The sequence below is a fragment of the Lipotes vexillifer genome, unplaced genomic scaffold (assembly GCF_000442215.2).
Source record: "Lipotes vexillifer unplaced genomic scaffold, Lipotes_vexillifer_v1.1 scaffold912, whole genome shotgun sequence".
NCBI classification, from domain to species: Eukaryota; Metazoa; Chordata; class Mammalia; order Artiodactyla; family Lipotidae; genus Lipotes; species Lipotes vexillifer.
Genome location: NW_006782931.1, coordinates 985,433 through 1,005,018, shown reverse-complemented (window position 1 = coordinate 1,005,018; position 19,586 = coordinate 985,433). Strand labels below are relative to the sequence as shown.

Here is a 19,586-nt window from a genome sequence, read left to right as displayed (position 1 = left end):
TGAGCCTGCACCGGTACACCAGGCACTCGGGCTCGGGGTTCAGAGCCTCGTGTGGCTGACCGCTCGCTCCCCTGTCCCCTTCGCTCCCCCTCTCAGGAACTTGCACAGGCTTCTTTGTGCTTCTGTCCCTTCCTTCCCCACTTCGTTTTCTGCATCGCTGTGTGCTTTTGGCCTACTTGGATTGGCTCCCCTTTACCTCCACCGTGGTTTGAGTTCTCATTGCTCTGTGTCCCCCACTGGAAGAGCTGAGTCCTGGGATGGGTTCTCAGCATGGATGGTGTCCTCCCTCCCCTGCCTTAACCATCTCCTGCCAGGAGAGATGCTGTTGGCTGTCCGGAGTCAGTTCCGATGCTTCACAAACCCTCTGGCACCCTCCCCTTCTGCCCCTCTCTCCCGTCTACCGTTGGCTCTGGCTCCCTGCTGGCCCAGGGGGCGCTGCACTGGCCTCTTCCTAGGTCTCCCTGGGACCCAGGTTGGGGAGGGAGCTGGCTCTTCCAGGGAGCTCTTTCTCTCTGGCCCGGTCTGCTCTGCAACCTCCGTTAGACCTCCGTCCTTGTCCTGTCCCCTCATTCTGTCCTCCAGCTAACTGAGAGAGAAGACATGCTGGGGTCCTCATGTCTGGGGAGGGGGAAGGGCAAGGGAGGAGGTTGATGAGGGTGTGTGTGGTAGAGGGTGGAGAGGGGGAAATAAATAAATAAAACGAAGAAAGCTTAAATTCTGTCCAAGGTGGTTGCGTGAGTCCTCCGTGCTGCCGGGGTAGCGTTCTCCCCGCGTCCTGTCTTCACGCTTTGCCGCAAGTCCCACAGCAGCGAGATTTGAACTGGCTGAGTTGGCAGAGTTTCAGCTGTTCCACCTTCTCACAGTACCTGGTGGTATCTCTGCACTCCACTGGGAAAGGGGACAGAAAGGAGAGGTGAAACGGAGGCTCGGTAACAGCCGTGGCCACCGGTTGCCTCCTGGGGTCTGCCTTGGGCACCAGACGCCCGTGCTGGAGGGGCCACCACTGCCCAGCACCTCTGGGCTGGCCTTGCTCCGGTGGAGCTTGGCCATTTGCTCCCCAGGCTGCCAACCATGGGGGCAGCTCAGGCTGCGGCTGGGGGCCGAATACCGGGGCTCTGCGGCCTTTCCGATAGCCCCCTTCGTTCCTGAGGGCGCTCAGGACCGCCTCACCTCCTGGGCAGGGGGGCCTTTTCCCATGGCGTTTGAGTGTCTGTCTGACTGATTGATGCTTTTCCTCCTTGAGCTGCCTCCCAGAAGGACTAAATTCTGCTCCACTTCGGGGTGGTGTGCAAGTGAGGACCTGCCTGGTGGCTTCGGCCCCTGTAACGCGAGCCTTCCTTCCCCCCCTGAAGCTTCATTTGCTCGTCCTCTCTCCCGAGCCTCTCTACCCCTTCCCCCTCACCGTGCCTACCAGAGCGCCGTGGCGTCCTAGTTCAGTATTGGCACAGGCTGATGGGTCTTTGGTACTGGCGTGGACTGGGGCTGTGGACACCTGTGGTTAATATAGTGAGTCTGAACTTCCGTGGAACGGCGGCCCTGAGTGCGGGGAGCTGACAAAGATGGGCCAGCATCACACAAGCGGACACAGACAGTCCCACCCCGTGTAGCAAAGGGACCGGCACTGTTTGCCTACATGGCATCTGCTCAGCGTGGGGAATCTGAGGCTCAGTGTGGCCCTGTTTGTGGGCGAAACTGCACAGCAACGTCTAAAAATTCCCTTTTTCTTTGCTTCATGCTGTCTCCTTCCCTGCGGAGAAGCACCTCCAATTTGTTTTGGGTCCAGAGGAAGAAAAGAATAGATCCTCACCCAGTGGGGGTACAAATGCTGGTGCTGGGCTAAGGAGGAGGGTCTAGACTTGAGGGAAGCGGGAGTGGATGAGTATCAGATCCCAGGTGTGGCTCCTGCACAGACCGGTGGGTGCCCACGGGGCTGCGAAGGAGGGCGGGGGTCGGCAGGTCCTTGTTCTGTGAGACGCAGAGCCGTGATGGGTGCAGGGTTGGCTGAGCGGGAGGTGCTCTGTGTGCTGCTTGGGCGCAAACAGTGCTCTCTCCCCAAGACCCATTGTTTAGTTGTCCCCTCTGGGTACCAGCCAAACTACCGTAGGTGAGCTGGAGGCTGATTTCATCCAGCACTTGGCCAAAGGCACCTGGCTGTCTCAGGGGCCAGATGGAGCCCTTGGGCCACACCCAGCCATCTCTTGTGGCCTGGACACGTGCACGTATATCCTTGCACGCACCTTTGCTCGCCCGCATGCGCCCACGCACCCTCTGAAAATACACAACTCCAGCCCTAGCTCAGGATCCTTGGGAAAGCTGGTCCACCGCCCTATGCTCAGGCTCAGTTCCGGGGACTGCCCGCTGCACCTGACGCCTCGTGGGGAATCTGCAGAAGGCTCTGTGGGGTTGGAACGTACTGTTTTCACACGGGGTGATGTTGCAGCGCTGCCAGTTGGTGGGCCGGGGCCCCCAGGAGCACAGGTGCTCGGGCACTGCCTTGTTGGTGCGGGCATGCACGCACTCCACGCGCCGGGACTGGAAGCCGTAGCTGCCACAGGTCGCCGTGCACAGGGTCCACAGGCTGACCCTCCAGTGTACGCTGCAGGCTTCGGACCAGCAGTTCTGGGTGCTCACGGGCCTGTGGTAGGAGGGTGGCAGGATTAGGGTCTGCCTCTCTGGGTGCTGAATCAGGGGAGCAGATGTACAAACAGTGCTGGAAACCCCCAAATCTCAGGTATCCCTGAGAACTCACAGTTCTCAGAACTCCCAGCGCTGCCAGCCCTGGGTCCTGATCTCTGCTCTGTTACTGAACGGCTGTAGGGTCTCAGAAGACCCCTTCCTCTAACTAGGCCTCTGTCTGCTCATCTCTGCAATGTCCGTGTCACTGCATGACCTGAGAATGAGCTCTACCAGGGTGGGGGATGGCAGAGCCGCTCTCAGGGGCGGGGACCTTAGTGAGGTGGGTGATGAGCCCTCTCCCCAAGGGAAGGAAGGATGACAGGAGCTGGGGGCTGGATAGGAATGGTAGGCTGAGACCTGGGGACAGGGGTCTCAGCATAACTTCTAGAGGGAGGGGGACAAGAGTGGGAGGCTGGTGGAGCCCTTGGGGTCTGGTGCCCACTTTGTGGACCTGACCTCCTGCCCACCCTGTAGCCAGCACGGGTCTCTTGTGCCATCAGGCCTCCTCAGAGGAACAGCATCCTCTGTATTCTCTCTCCATCTCCGAAAGGGGAAAGCCCAGCCTGGCCCATTCAGTAAGCACGAGGCCGCCACTGAGCCATCTACCTTTAGGAGGCCAGTGACCTGGGGAGAATGGAGGTGAAAGGGCAGAGCGTCTGACCGCTGGGACCATGGAAGGTTGGAGGAGAAAGGTTTACTTACCACCGTCTTTCCGTGCTACTGACACAGGGCCTGGGAAAAGGCAGTCCATGGCTCTCTCTCTTACCTCGGAAGGGCGCTGCACTGCTCTGATGGTAAGGTGATGCCATCCCGGGTCTGGCAGAAGACTTGTCTGTGCTGCACGGCGAGGTGAGGCCCGACGCAAGGCCCGTTGCACTGGGAAGCAGGAACAGGTGACATACACGTTAGCCAAGTCACAGGACAGGCTGCAATGCCCGGGCTGCGTGGGGCAAAAGATCCTTGTGCAGGGGCTTGTTTGAGGTCCTGAGATCATTTATCTTGCCCCTCTTTACACCAACTTAAAGGATATCCACCAGCACATTTTTGCTTAGTCCATAGTGGGAGGCTTAGCTTTGCTGTGGTCTGTGAGTATTCTGCTAGCAAATGGCTAATGGCAGTATAGAGCTAGTCAGAGATGTCAGCCCTCTCCCAGAGTAACCATATGGAAGGTTAATCTTGGCATAATGGACTAGGAATGTGGTGGTAAGCTTTAGAGTTGAACACCTCTAAATAAGCCCCGCTTCCTTCACTCCAGAGGGTAATTTGGTTTATTGTTTTCTTGCTAAATTCGTCCAAGTAACCAAGTCCATGATTTCTTTCCTTTCTTTGGTTTCATTTTCTCCAGGTTAAACCAAGGTGGCTGAACAAAGGTAGACTTAGGTGTGTATAGTTAGTCCATGCTCGTGGAGGTGGTTAAGTTCTCCCCAGGGCTGGCAGAGCCAGACCATCGTGGCAAAAACCGCCACCAACGATGGTGTCTGTAAAATACGAAACATCTGCTATTTGAGTAGGGTAAAGGGACAGACATCCCTTGGAGGTCACTTTAGAACAAGGGCTCTTAAACTTGGGAGTATCTGGACTCCTAGGTGTCCACAGGGGAGCTGTTGACCCTTAAAATTGTAAGCGGCAATCCTGTTTTGTGTAACATTTAATATTTTTTTAGTCTTTGAGCCCTTCACCCATTATTCCCACACCCCACCCCCGCCTCTGGCAACACCAATCTGTTCTCTGTATCTATGAGCTCCCTTTTAAAAAAAAAAAAAAATTCCACGTATAAGAGAGATCATATGGTATTTGTCTCTCTCTGTATGACTTCTCTAACTTAGCATAATGCCCTTGAGGTCCATTCATGTTGTCGCAAATGGCAAGATTTCATTCTTTTTGACTGTATATATGTGGGATTATTTCTGATCTCTTTGTGTTCATCTTATTTGGAACCCTATGGGCTTCCTGGAGCTGGGTGTCTAGTTCCTTCCCCAGGTTAGGGAATCTTTCAGTATTTCTTCAAACAAGATTTCTGCCCCTTTCTCACTTTCTTTTCCTTCTGGGACCTATATAATGCAAGCCCTTTAATCTAGCATCACTTTTTTTCCTTCTCTGATTAGGTGAGTTCCACTGCCCTGACTTCTAATTCACTGAGCCTTTGTTTGCTTCATGTAGTCTGTTGTTGAACACCTTAACAGTGTTCAGTTAATGTGTTCTTCAGCTCTGTGACTTCTGTTTGGTACTTTTTAATATTTTCTATCATCACTTTGTTGAATTTCTCACTCTGTTCACCCATCTTAATTAATTCATCCATGCTGAATTTCTAAAAGCTCTCAGGTAATGCCAGTGTTATTGGTCCATGGACCACACTTTAAAGAGTAGCAAGGCTTGAGGCATTACATATTACAGGAAACTGCTTGATCTCAAAATCCTTTTAATATAATTTTTTATCCATTTATTTTATTTTTGGCTGCTTTGGGTCTTTGTTGCTGTGCTCAGGCTTTCTCTAGTTGCGGCGAGCTGGGGCTACTCTTCATCGTGGCGCACAGGCTTCTCATGGCGGTGGCTTCTCATTGCGGAGCATGGGCTCTAGGCATGCGGGCTCAGTAGTTGTGGCATGTGGGCTCTAGAGCTCAGGCTCAGTAGTTGTGGCACACGGGCTTAGCTGCTTCGCGGCATGTGGGATCTTCCCAGACCGGGGCTCGAACCCGTGTCCCCTGCATTGGCAGGCGGATTCTTAACCACTGCACCACCAGGGAAGCCCCCCTTTTAATATTTTTGCATTGGTGATATATTGTTGGGATGTGATTCAAACTATAGATGCCCACCAAACCTCCATATTCCACTCCTGTAAGAATGAAAATGATAATAGTTTCTGACAAGAAAATCCTTTTGGAAGAGTGTCATTCAAGGATCTATTCCTTCATCTTCCTACCTCTTTGAAGTCTTTGAAAACCATGCTGGTTTTAGTTCTACTTAGACTAAGACCACCCTCTCAGTTCTAACAACCTGGCTTCATGTAATAATTCAACTTCTTTTAATCCAACATACATTTATGAGGCACCTGTCTTGGGTAGGGAATGTGTTCCATAAAAGCGTATGTGAAAGAATGATGGCAAAAACAGCCCTGGAATGTTTGCAGGAGAATTATATGAGAGGTAGAATTATAAATGTGGCTGTAAAACATGTGCCAGATCATGAGAAATATTGTATGCTGTCTGAGGAGTTTGGATTTTCTTATGAATGCCACTTTGTTGGGGTGGGGGAGGGGAGGCACCTAGAAAGGTTTTTAAGTGGGAGTGTCACCATCAGAGTCACTCTTCAAAAAGATTATTCTGTCAGCAGTACAGTAATTGAATTGGAAAGTGAATAGACTGGAGAAAGTAATCTAGGTAACAAATTTTGCTGATCAAAATGAAGGCACTGGGCAATGGAAATGGAGAGGAGATTCTATGAAAGGTATGATTCACATGGCTTCAGTGGTGCCTTGACAGGGATAACAGACAGGAAGGGAGCTAAGATGAGTCTCGGGTTTATGGACTGAACATAAAGATAAGAATTTGTTTTGAAGATGTTTTGTATGAGATGTTTGTGAAATACCCAAATATATATGTTCATTAAGCAGGTGGATATATAGATCTGTGACTTAAAAGAGAGCTGTGCTAAACACTATCCATTTGAAAGTCATTAGTAGACCAGTGGTGGCTAGGAGTCATAGGTAGTATAACCCAAGGGGAGGGAAAGCATGAGATGAAAAGGCTTAGGGCAGAACCCTGAGGGACACTGCAGGAAGAGGAGGAAAAAAAGGAATCAAACTGCAGGAAAGGAGAAAAAAAAGAACTTAGAAAATGTATTCACAGAGACCAGCAAAGGAGTTTCCAGAAAGGAAAAAGGGTCAGTAGTATCAAAATGTGTCAAAAAGAACAAACAAGATAGAGTAAGAATTGGCAGTACCCAGTGGAACTTGACTTACAGGCTGCACTGGTGACCCTGTGAAGGGCGGTTTCAGTGTGGCAGTTGGCACTGAAGTCAAACCAGCAATGAGTCGAGAAACAAATGAGAGTGGAAGAAATAGGGCTCCCGGAGACATGTGACTCCTTCAAGAATTCCCAGTTGTGGTCAAAAGACATCAGCAAAATGGCAGACCAGGTAGCTCTAAGTCCTCATTCACACACAGAAACATCAAAAAGCAGCTGGAAACTGGCTGAACTAATCTTATAGCAATTCTGAAAAAGTCAAAGGTCTACAGCAACCTAGCAAGTGCCCAATAAAGAAAAATCTAGAGATATGGGAACATATGTATATGTATAACTGATTCACTCTGTTATAAAGCAGAAACTAACACACCACTGTAAAGCAATTATACCCCAATAAAGATGTTAAAAAAAAAAAAAAAGAAAAATCTACCTTCAAAACAGTAGGAAAATTCATCCTTCCCCAGCATGGCAGTTTTTTGCCCCCCATCTTTATCGGAGTATAATTGCTTTACAATGTTGTGTTAGTTTCTGCTATACAACAGAGTGAATCAGCCATATGCATACATATGTCCCCATAGCCCCTCCCTCCCACCCTCCCTACCCCACCCCTCTAGGTCGTCACAAAGCGTCGAGCTGATCTCCTTGTGCTATGCAACAGCTTCCCACTGGCCATCATTTTACATTTGGTAGTGTATATATGTGCATGCCACTCTCTCACTTCGGCCCAGCTTCCCCTCCCCCACGTGTCCTCAAGTCCGTTCCGCCGCCCCCCCCCCCCCCCTGCCGTGTCCTCAAGTCTGTTCTCTGTGTCTTTATTCCTGCCCCTAGGTTCATCAGTACCATTTTTTTAGATTCCATGTATATGCGTTAGCATACAGTATTTGTTTTCTCTTTCTGACTAACTTTGCATGACAGACTCTAGCTCCATCTACCTCACTACAAATTACTAACTCAATTTCGTTCTTTTTTTTATGGCTGAGTAATATTCCATTGTATATATGTGCCACATCATCTTTATCCAGTCATCTGTTGATGGACATTTAGGTTGCTTCCATGTCCTGGCTCTCGTAAATAGTGCTGCAGTGAACACTGTGGTACATGTATGTTTGTTGAATTATGGTTTTTCTCAGGGTATATAGCATGGCAGTTTTGGTCTAGAGCCAGCAGTAGCCCATTTTCCTCCCACCGTCTGTAGGGAGCAGAGAAGATCCTATCTGCAGTATGTAATGTTCTATCCTGTCTGTCAGAGGGCTACCTGAAGGCCTGGTCTCCGTCTCATCTAACTCAGGTATCAAGTGGCAGCTGCTACTTGTGAAAGCTGCAAGGGGACTACAGACACTTGGGGCAGGAGATTACAGATGGAGACATGCAATAGACCACCTAAGGCTCTAGCGACAACCTGGGGTGAGACCACCTTGGAAATTAAGACATTCAAAAGCAGCCATATATAAAGGGGAGTTCTGAAAGTCACAAGCAGGCGCAGGCAAGACATATGCTCAGGAAAGATCTGAGAAGACCTTAAGCTTTCATCTCAGGCTGATCCCGAGGTTCAGAGAACACCCAGTTAAGCAGTGAAGGTGTGCACAGGCACAGAGAAAGTATATTCAAAGACTGGGAGAGATGTCTGTTTTTTTTCAATGACCAACTTCCAAGAATAAATCATAAGCACTTCAAAGAAACAGGAAATCGTGGCCCATTCAAGGAAGGAAGTGAAGTGGCAGAACCAGCCCTAAAGAAGCAGGGCATCAAATGTATTAAACGAAGACTTTAAAACAACCATCATAAACATGTTAAAAGATCTAAAGAAAAACATGAATAAAGAACTAAAGGAAATCAGAAAAAAATGATATTAACAAAGAGTTAGTAATTATAAAAAGAAACTAAACAAATTGTGGAGCTAAAAAATACAATATCTGAATTGAAAATTTCACTAGCAGAGTTCAACAGCAGGTTTGAGTACACAGAAGAAACCTGAAAACAGGACAACTGAAATTATTGAGTCCAATGAGCTGAAAGAAGAGACATGAAGACAATGGGACCAACATATACACATGTAGGAGTCCCAGAAGAAGGAGGGAGAGAGAAAGGGGCAGCAAGATCATTTGAAGAAATAATTGCCAAACATTTCCCAAATTTGATGAAAGATACAAATCTAAAAATCCAAAAAGCTCGACAAATTCCATGTAGAATCAACTCAAAGGGAACCCGCACTGAGACACAATATAATGAAACTGTCTTACAAATAAACACAAAGAATCTTGAAATCAACAAGATAGACTCATCAGGTACAAGGGATCCTCAAAAAGATTAGCAGATGATTTCTCAGCAGAACCCTTGCAGGCCAGAAGGTGGCAGTAGAATTATATCTTTAAAGTGCTGAAAAGGAAAAAAAAAAAAAAAAAAAAAAAAAAAAAAAAAAAGCTGTGTACCTAGAATTCTACATCCAGTGAAACTGTCATTCAGAAATGAGGGTGAACTTAAGATATTTGCAGATAAGATGAGAGGGAGTTTATTACCACTATACCTGACTGTAAGAAACATGAGAGACCCTCAGGTTAAAATGAAAGGATGCAAGACAGTAACTCCAAGCCATATGAAGATATAAAGATCGCCAGCAAATGTAAATACACGAGCAAATATAAAAATTGGTATTACACTTTTTGGTATGTAACTCCACTTTTTATTTTCTATAGGATTTAAATGACAAAATGCATTAAAAATAATTATATATCTGTAAGTGGATATGCAATGTATAAAGATGTAACTTTTATATTATTAACATATAGGAAAAGGGACAGAGCTCTGTAGGAATAGAGTTTGTGTGTGTGGTTGAAGTTAAGTTGCTATAAATTAAAACTAGATTGTTATACCTTTAGAATGTTATATGTAATTCCAAGAGCAATGACAAATTAAACACCTACAGACTATACTCAAAAAAACCCCCCAAACCAAAACATCAGCTAAACACTAAAGAAGGCAGTAATGAAGGTAATGAGTGGGGGAAGCTATAAGACACCTAAGACAAATAACAGTGGGAAAAGTAAGTCCTTCCTTATCAGTAATTACTTTAAATGTAAATGGAAGAAACAAGCCTCTCCAATCAAAAGGCATAGATTGGCAATCTATCTACAAGAGACTCACTTTATTATTTTTAATGTATTTTAAAAATTGAAGTATAGTTGACTTACAATGTTGTGTTTCTGGTATACAGCAAAGTGATTCATATATGTATATATGTCATTTTTCATATTCTTTTCCATTATAGGTTATTACAAGATATTCAGTATAGTTCCCTGTGCTATACAGTAGGTCCTTCTATTTTTAAGTTGTTTAATTAAAAAAATTTTATATTGGAATGTAGTTGATTTACAACGTTGTGTTAGTTTCAGGTATACAGAAAGTGATCCAGTTATACAGATGCCCATTCTTTTTCACATTCGTTTCCCATAGGTTATTACAGAATATTGAGTAGAGTTTCCTGTGCTGTACAGAAGGTCCTTGTTGGTTATCTATTTTAAATAGAGCAGTGCGTACATGTCAACCCCAAACTCCCAATCTATCCCTCCCCCACCCCACCCTTCCCCCCTGGTGATCATAGGTTCGTTTTCTAGGTCTGTGAGTCTGTTTCTGTTTAGTAAATAAGTTCATTTGTATCATTTTTAAAGATTCCTCATATAATCAATATCATATGATATCTGTCTTTCTCTGATTTACTTCACTTAGTATGATAATCCCCAGGTCCATCCATGTTGCTGCAAATGACATTCTTTCTTTCTTTTTAATGTCTGAATAATATTCCATTGTATATATGTACCACGTCTTCTTTATCCATTCCTCTGTTGATGGACATTTAGGTTGCTTCCATGTCTTGGCTACTGTAAGTAGTGCTGCAATGAATATTGGGGTGCATGTATGTTTTTGAATTACAATTTTCTCCAGATATATGCCCAGGAGTGGGATTGCAGGATAATATGGTAGTGCTATTTTTAGTTTTTTAAGAAACCCACATACTGTTCTCTATAGTGCTTGTACCAATTTACATTCCCACCAACAGTGCAGGAGGGTTCCCTTTTCTCCACACCCTCTCCAGCATTTATTGTTTCTATACTTTTTTGATGATGGCCATTCTGCTGGTGTGAGGTGGTACCTCATTGTAGTTTTGATTTGCATTTCTCTAATAATTAGTGATGCTGAGCATCCTTTCATGTGCCTGTTGGCCATCTGTATGCCTTCTTTGGAGAAATGTCTATTTAGGTCTTCTGCCCATTGTTTGACGGGGTTGTTTGTTTTTTTGAATATTGAGCCCCGTGATCTGTTTGTGTGCTTTGGAGATTAATCCCTGTGGGTTGCATTGTTTGCAAATATTTTCTCCCATTCTGTGGGTTCTCTTTTCATTTTGTTTATGGTTTTCTTTGCTGTACAAAAGCTTTTGAGTTTAATTAGGTCCCATTTGTTTATTTTTGTTTTTATTTCGATTACTCTAGGAGACAGATAGAAAAGGATACTGCTGTGATTTATGTCAGACTGTTCTGCCTGTGTTTTCCTCTAAGGGTTTTATGGTGTCTGGTCTTACATTTAAGTCTTTCCGTTTATTTTTGTGTATAGTGTTAGAGAATCTTCTAATTTCATTCTTTTACATGTGGCTGTCCAGTTTTCCCAGCACAGCTTATTGAAGAGACTGTCTTTTCTACATCGTCTAGTCTTGCCTCCTTTGTCGTAGATTAATTGACCGTAGATGCGTGGGTTTATTTCTGGGCTTTCTTTCCTGTTCCGTGATCTGTATTTCCGTTTTTGTGCCAGTACCATACTGTTTCAATGACTAACTTTCTGGTATGATCTGAAGACAGGAAGCCCTGATTCCTCCAGCTCCATTTTCCGTTCTGAAGATTGCTTTGCCTATTTGGGGTCTGTCTTTTGTGTCTCCATACAAATTTTAAGATGTTTTGTTCTAGTTCTGTGAAAAATCCCATTGGTAATTTGATAGGGATTGCACTGGATCTGTAGATTGCCTTGGGTAGTATAGTCATTTTGCCAATATTGATTCTTCCAGTCCAAGAACATGGTACATCTTTCCACCTGTCTGTGTCATCTTTGATTTCCTTTATCAGCATCTTACCGTTTCCAGAGTACTGGTCTTTGGTCTCCTTAGGTAGGTTTATTCCTAAGTAAGTATTTTATTCTTTTTGATGAGATGGAAAATGGGATTGTTTCCTTGTTTCTCATTCTGACCTTCCATTGTTAGTGTATAGGAATGCAAGAGATTTCTGTGTATGAATTTTGTATCCTGCAACTTTAGCAAATTCATTGATGAGCTCCAATAGTTTTTCTGGTGGCATCTTTAGGATTTTCTCTATATAGTATCATGTCATCTGAAAACAGTGACATTTTTTACTTCTTCTTTTCCCATTTGGATTCCTTTTATTTCTTTTTCTTCTCTGATTGATTGCCACAGCTAGGACTTGAAGATTATGTTGAATTAAAGTGGCAAGACAGGACATCCTTGTCTTCTGCCTAATCTTACAGGAAATGCTCTCAGTTTCTGACCATTGAGTACGGTGTTAGCTGTGGGTTTGTCGTATGTGGTCTTTATTATGTTGAGGTAGGTTCCCTCCATGCCCACTTTCTGGAGAGTTTTCATCATGAATGGGTGTTGAATTTTATCAAAAGCTTTTTCTGCATCTATTGAGATGATCCTATGGTTTTTTTATTCTTCAATTTGTTGATGTGGTGTATCACACTGATTTGCGGATATTGAAAAAATCCTTGCATCCCTGGGATAAATGTCACTTGATCGCGGTGTACGATCCTTTATTGTTGGATTCAGATTGCTAGTATTTTGGTGAGGTTTTTTGCATCTATGTTCATCAGTGATATCGGCCTGTAGTTTTCTTTCTTTTGTGGTATCTTTGTCTCGTTTTGGTATCCTGGTGACCTCATAGAATGAGTGTGGGAGTATTCCTTCCTCTGCGATTTTCGGGAATAGTTTCAGAAGGACAGGTGTTAACTCTTTTCTAAATGTTTGATAGAATTCGCCTGTGATGGACTTCTGTTTCGTGGAGGTTTTTAAATCACCGTTTCAATTTCAGCACTTGTGATTGGGCTGATCATCTTTTCTGTTTCTTCTTGGTTCAGTCTTGGGAGAGTGTGCCTTTCTAAGAATTTGTCCATTTCTTCTGCACTGTGCATTTTAATGGCATAGAGTTGCTTGTAGTACTCGCTTATGATCCTTTGGATTTCTGTGGTGTCCGTTGTAGCTTCTCCTTTTTCGTTTCTAATTTTATTGATTTGAGCCCTCTTCCTCTTTTTCTTGATACATCTGGCTAAAGGTTTATCAATTTTGTTTATCTTCTCAAAGAACCAGCTTTTAGTTTCATTGATCTTTTCTATTGTTTTGTTTTGTCATCTCTATTTATTTCTGCTCTGATCTTTCTGATTTCTTTCCTTCTACTAACTTTGGGTTTTGTTTGTTCTTCTTTCTCTAGTTGCTTTGGGTGTAAGGTTAGGTTGTTTATGTGAGATTTTTCTTGTTTCCTGAGGTAGGATTGTATTCCTGTAAAATTCCCTCTTAGAACTGCTTTTGCCACATTCCATAGGTTTTGGATTGTCAGGGTTTTTTTTTTGTTGTCAGTCATTTGTCTCTAGGTATTTTTTGATTTCTTCAGTGATCCTTGGTTGTTTAGTAGCACATTGTTTAGCCTCCATGTGTTTGTGTTTTTTCTTTTTCTGTAATTGATTTCTAATCTCATAGCGTTGTTTCAAAAAAGATGCTTGATATGATTTCAATTTTCTTAAATTGATCACAGACGTGATCAAGTTTATAGCAATACAAATATACAAGGAAAGAATGTCATTTGCAGCAATATTACTCAAACATTGGAAAGAATGTCATTTGCAGCATTAAAAAGAAGAAGCAGTAATGCCATTTGCAACAATAATGTCATCTGCAGCAATGTCATTTGGAGATTATCAATCAATCAATCATACTAAGTGAAGTAAATCAGAGAAAGACAGATATCATATGATATTGATTATATGAGGAATCTTTAAAAATGATACAAATGAACTTATTTACTAAACAGAAACAGACTCACAGACCTAGAAAACGAACCTATGATCACCAGGGGGGAAGGGTGGGGTGGGGGAGGGATAGATTGGGAGTTTGGGGTTGACATGTACGCACTGCTCTATTTAAAATAGATAACCAACAAGGACCTTCTGTACAGCACAGGAAACTCTACTCAATATTCTGTAATAACCTATGGGAAACGAATGTGAAAAAGAATGGGCATCTGTATAACTGGATCACTTTCTGTATACCTGAAACTAACACAACGTTGTATATCAACTACACTCCAATATAAAATTACAAAGAAAGATCTCAAAGTACCTAACTTTAGCCCTTAAGGAACTGAAATAAGAAGGGCAAACTAAACCCAAAGCTAGTAGAAGAAAGGAAATGATAGAGTGGAGATAAGGAATAGAGAAACAGTAGAAGAGAAACAAACAGTAGAGAAAATCAGGGAAACCCAAAATTAGTTCTCCCTAAAGATCTACAAAATAGACAACTTTAGCTACATTGACTACGAACAAAATAGAGCATTCAAATTATTAAAGTCTGAAATGAAAGTGTCAACATTACTACTGATTTTATAGAAATTAAACAAATATTAAATGAGAGTACTATGAACAACTATACACCAATAAATTGGATAACCTAGATGTAATGGACAATTTCATAGGAACATACAACCCACCAAGACTGAATCATGAAGAAATAAAAATATGACTAGACCTATGAGTGGTAAGGAGATTGAATCAGTAATCAAAGACCTCCCGACAAAGAAAAGCCCTGTACCCGAAAGCCTCACTGGTGAGTTCCACCCAATATTAAAAAAAATGACTTATACCAATTCTTCTCAAACTCTTCCTGAAATTTGAAGGGGAGGGAACACTAACACTCCCTAACTCATCCTATGAGGCCAGCAATACCCTGATACCAAAGCCAGAGAAAGCTGCTATAAGAAATGAAAACTAAAGAATAATAAATATCTTTTCTGATTATTGATGATGAAATCCTGAACAAAATACTAGCAAACCAAATTTAGCAGCATAATAAAAGGAATAAGCACCAGGAAGAGGTAGGATTTATTTTTGGAATGTAAGGATGTTTCAACATATGAAAATTAATCACTATAATATACCACATTAGCATAATGAAGGGAAAAAACACATGATCATCGCAACGGATTTCAACACCCTTCCATGATAAAAACACTAAAAAAAACTAGGAGTAGAAAGAAACTACTGCTACCTCAAAATAATAAAGACCATATATGAAAACCCCACAACTAACATCATCCTCAGTAGTGAAGACTAAAAACTTCTCCCCTAAGATGAGGAACAAGAATGCAGTGTTCAGCATTCTTGGACACGGTATTAGAAGTTCAGAGCAATTAGCCAAGAAAAAAAAGAAAAAAGCCATCCAAGTTGGAACGGGGAAGAAGCAAAATTACCACCGTTCACAGAGATACATTAAAAACCCTTAAAATCCCAATGAATGAACTCGAAGTTGAAGGATACAAAATCAGCATATAAAAATCAGTTGCCCTTCTATACATGAATGATGAACAATCTGAAAAGGAAATTAAGAAAACAGTTCCATTTATGATAGCACTAAGAATAAAATAGCTAGTAATAAACCAGAGGCAAAAGACTTGTACGTGGAAAACTATAAAAAGAAAGACACATAGCTGAAACAATCTTGAAAAAAAAAAACAAAGTTGGAGGTCTTAAACTTCATGATTTTAAAACCTACTCTAAATTCAGAGTAGTCAAAACGGTGTAGTTCTAGCATGCAGACAGATATGTGGACCAATGGAATAGAATAGAGAGCCTAGAAACAAACTTGCATATATAGTCAGATGAAGTGTGCCAAGATCTTTTAATGGGGAAAGGACAGTCTTTTTAACAAATGGTTCTGGCAAAACAATATCCACATGCAAAAGAATTAGGTCGGATCCGTACTTTACACCACATAAAAATTGTCTCAAAATGGATCAAAGATGTAAATGTAAGAGTTCAAAGTATAAAACTGTTTGAAGAAAACAGAGGGGAAGAGCTTCATGTTATCAGATTTGGCAACCATTTCTTGACTATGACACTAAAAGCACAGGCCACAAGAAAAAATTAGATAAGCTGGACATCATCATAATTAAAAGCTCTTCTTCATCAGTGGACACTGCCAAAAGAGTGAAAAGGCCACCTACAGAATGGGAGAAAATATTTGCAAATCATAAATCTGATAAAGGATTAATATTCAGAATATATCAAGAAGTACAACTCAACAACAAACACAAAGCCTTGAATAGACATTTCTCTAAAGAAGATGTATGAATGGGCAATACACACATGAAACTCTAAAGAAGATGTATGAATGGGCAATACACACATGAAAGTATGTTCAACATCACTAGTAATTAGGGAAATGCAAATCAAAACCACAGTGAGATACCACTCCACATTCACTAGGATGTCTACTATCAAAAACCCAGAAAATAACAAGCATTGAAGATGTGGGAAAATTGGAACTTTGGTGCACTGCTGGTGAGAATGTAAAATGATATAGCTGCTATAAAGAACAGTATGGCAGTCCCTCAAAAAGTAAACATAGAATGACCATATGATTTAGCAATTCCACTTCTGGGCATATACTCAAAAGAATGAAAGCAGGAACTTGAACAGATACCATACAAACATGTTCGTACTAGCATTATTCATGATAGCCAAAAGATGGAAACAACTCACATGTCCAGTGACAGATGGATGCATAAACAGATGTGATATATACTTATACTGGAATATTATTCAGCCTTAAAAAGAAATGAAATTCGTATACATGCTACAACATGGATGAATCTTGAAAACATTAAAGTGACAGAAGCAGACACAGAGGGACAAATACTGTATGATTCCACTAAACTAGTGTAGTCAGATTCATAGAAACAAAGTAGAATAGTGGTTACCAGGGACGGGGAGAAAGGGATAATGGGGAATTATTGTTTAATGGGTACAGAGTTTAGTTTGGGATGATGAAAAAGTTTTAAAGATGGATAGTGGTGATAGTACAACAATATGAATGTACTTAATGCCACTGAATTGTACACTTAAAGTGGTTAAAATGTTATGTATGTTTTATCACAACAATAATTTAAAGAAAAGCACTTCCAGTTGTCGGTGTCAAGGGGGCATTTTTACATTTTCCCTACCCTTTGTGTGTTTGTGAACAACATTGTCACGCTGGATCCTTCAGAGCCTTACTCTTTTATCTTCTCAGTTCATACCTCCTAGCATCACCTGGTCAGACAAAAAGATGTGGTTGGCAAGACTTTGGTACACTTGGCCGTAGCAGGAGGAGCAGTAACTGGCTCTGGACGTATTTGCCTGACCTAAGAGGACTGCTTTTACCTTAAATCCTTCTTCAGTGGTTGGTAACCTTCCAGGTTCTTTAAGCATTTGATGAAACCTGGAGCCTCTTGGTAAAAAATGTCAATAAACACAAGATTTGGGGTTCCAGTTTAAGATGGTGATACAGGAAAATCCTGAATTCACCTCCTCCCACAGATACACTGAGTCTACATCTACGTATGGAACAATTTCTTCTTAAAAACTCCTAAAGACTGCCTGAGTGACAACCACACATTAGGCAAACAAGAAGAAAACCGCATCAAAGCAAGTAGAAGGGACTGGGACATAACTCAAAGCCTGGAGCTTCTCCCCAGGGAGCAAAGGGTTCAAACTCCACATTGGGCACCTTAACTTTTGGGACCTGTGTCTGAGAGATGAGCGCCCCCCCCCCCCAAACATCTAACTTGGAAAACCAATGGGGCTCACAGCTTACGTCCTAGGACCCAGCTCAGAGACAGCTGATCATACCCAGACTTAAAGTAAAGGAGGCTCACCTGCTTATATTAAAGCATCAGCCTGAGGGCAGATAGCTAATTTAACACACAAATCTAGAAGCCTGCTGGAGCACTCTCCAGGACTGAGACTTGTGGGCACCATCTTCACACTCTCCTCTTGCCATGTTCCAGAGCACCAGTATCTCCTGGAAGGGAGCTTTCACATGCATTTGGTGCCCCAATCTTTGTGGCTGCTGCCCAGGGAAGGCCTCTTGACTGCCTGGTTCTGGAGGCTAAGGGAGTTTGAATTCTTGGTCCCAAGGGGCTGTAATAATCCATGTCACCCCACAAGGAGCACATACCCCTGTCTGCTGCCAGGGGACACCACTACATAGCCTGACTCTTGACAGGCAGTGGGGCTCATGCTTGTGGGTCCTACAGGACTATAACCAATGGAGAAAAGCGTTCTTAAACAGCTATCACCCCTAGGGCTCAGCAGGAGGCAACAGAGCTAGAACCTTGGTATATCTGTGAAGGAGTCTTATTAGCCACAGTCATCATGGCTGCAGTCTGAGAGGTAGACTTCTAATTAAACATGCCTCTAGGGACTGACTGTAATCCTTTCTAGAGACCTCAGAGGGTAGGCACTGACTTTGCACTCTCCCTCTGCTGTGCTCCAGAGCACATGTTTCCTGGAGGGGAGCTTTACATGCAGCTGGTGCCCTGGTTTTTATGTCTGGTGCACGAGTTTTTGCAGCTGCCACTCCAGGGATGCCCCTTGATTGCCTGGCTCAGGTGATCCGGGGAGCTTGAATTCCGGTGTCCCATGGGACTGTGGCAATCGGATAGCTGGTTCTTGGAAGGCTGCCACCCCTAGGGCACTGTGCAGACAGCAGACTGAGGAACATCCCCCAGCCTTTCTGTGGAGGAATCCTCTTTATTTGTACTAGAGCTATGGCCTGAGGGGCAGGCTTCAGGTTTGGCACACGTCTATTGGACTACAAAACTACTCTCAAGGAATGTAGGCTGTGGATGCTGTCTTTGCACTCTCCCTCTGCATTGCTCCAGTATGTCTTAGGAAAGAGCTTATACACTCATCTAGACCCCTGATACGTGCAGCTGCCATCCAGGGAATACTACTGATCACCTGGTCAGTGTGAGCTATTAAAAATATAATAGGCTGCTGCAGCAAGCACAAAGGTTTGAGAGATGACAAAGAGCTGGGACAGGGTTGAAAGACAATGTTTACCTCCTACATGAGGCCACTCCTTCAAGACTGGGAGAGGTGGTTGTTTTATCTACAGTATGGAAACCAACACAAAGAGTTAAGCAAATTGAAGAAACAGAAATATGTTCCAAATGAAAGAACAAGATAAAACCTCAGTGTGTGGTGGGGGGCGGGGGCGACCTCAATGAAATGGAGCTAAGGTATTTACCTGAAAAAGAGTTCAAGGTAATGGTCATAAAGATGCTCATAAAACTAGGGAGAAGAATGGATGAACACAATGAGAAATTCAACAAAGAGACAGAAAATATAAAAAAGTACCACAGAAGGCACAGAGCTGAAGAATACAGTTACTGAACTGAAAAATACACCGCAGGGGTTCAACAGCAGACTAGATGAAGCAGAAAAAAAGCATCAGTCAACTCAAAGACAGGGCAGTGGAACTCACCCAATCAGAGCAGCCCCCCAGCCCCCCAGCCAAAAACAGAGTAAAAGAATAAAACCCAGTTAAGATAGCTTAAGGAGCTGTGGGACAACATCAAACACGTTAACATTCAGATCATAGGGGTCACAGAAAAAGAAGATAGAAAGGAGCAGAAAACTTATTTCAAGAAACAATGGCTGAAAACTTCCCTGCTCTGGGAAAGAAAATGGACACCCAGTTACAGGAAGCCCAGAGGGTTCCAAATAAAATAAACCCAAAAGAGACATTATAATTAAACACATAATTAAAATGTCAAAAGTTAAAGACAAGGAGAGAATCTCAAAAGCAGCAAGAGAAAAACAACTTGTTAGGTATAAGGGAACACCCATAAGACTACAGCA

General features: G+C 43.1%; 1 protein-coding gene across 1 annotated transcript in view; it reads right to left on the bottom strand.

Moving 5' to 3' along the window:
• Positions 1-781: 781 nt before the first annotated feature.
• Positions 782-19,586, bottom strand: part of ADAMTSL1 (ADAMTS like 1) — a 472,821-nt gene continuing 454,016 nt past the window's right edge. The window contains exons 27-29 of the mRNA XM_007455564.1: positions 3,443-3,552; positions 2,415-2,635; positions 782-888 (exon numbers count right to left, since the gene is read on the bottom strand). Coding sequence (XP_007455626.1) covers positions 782-888; positions 2,415-2,635; positions 3,443-3,552 — 438 coding nt within the window. The remainder of the gene's footprint in view (positions 889-2,414; positions 2,636-3,442; positions 3,553-19,586) is intronic.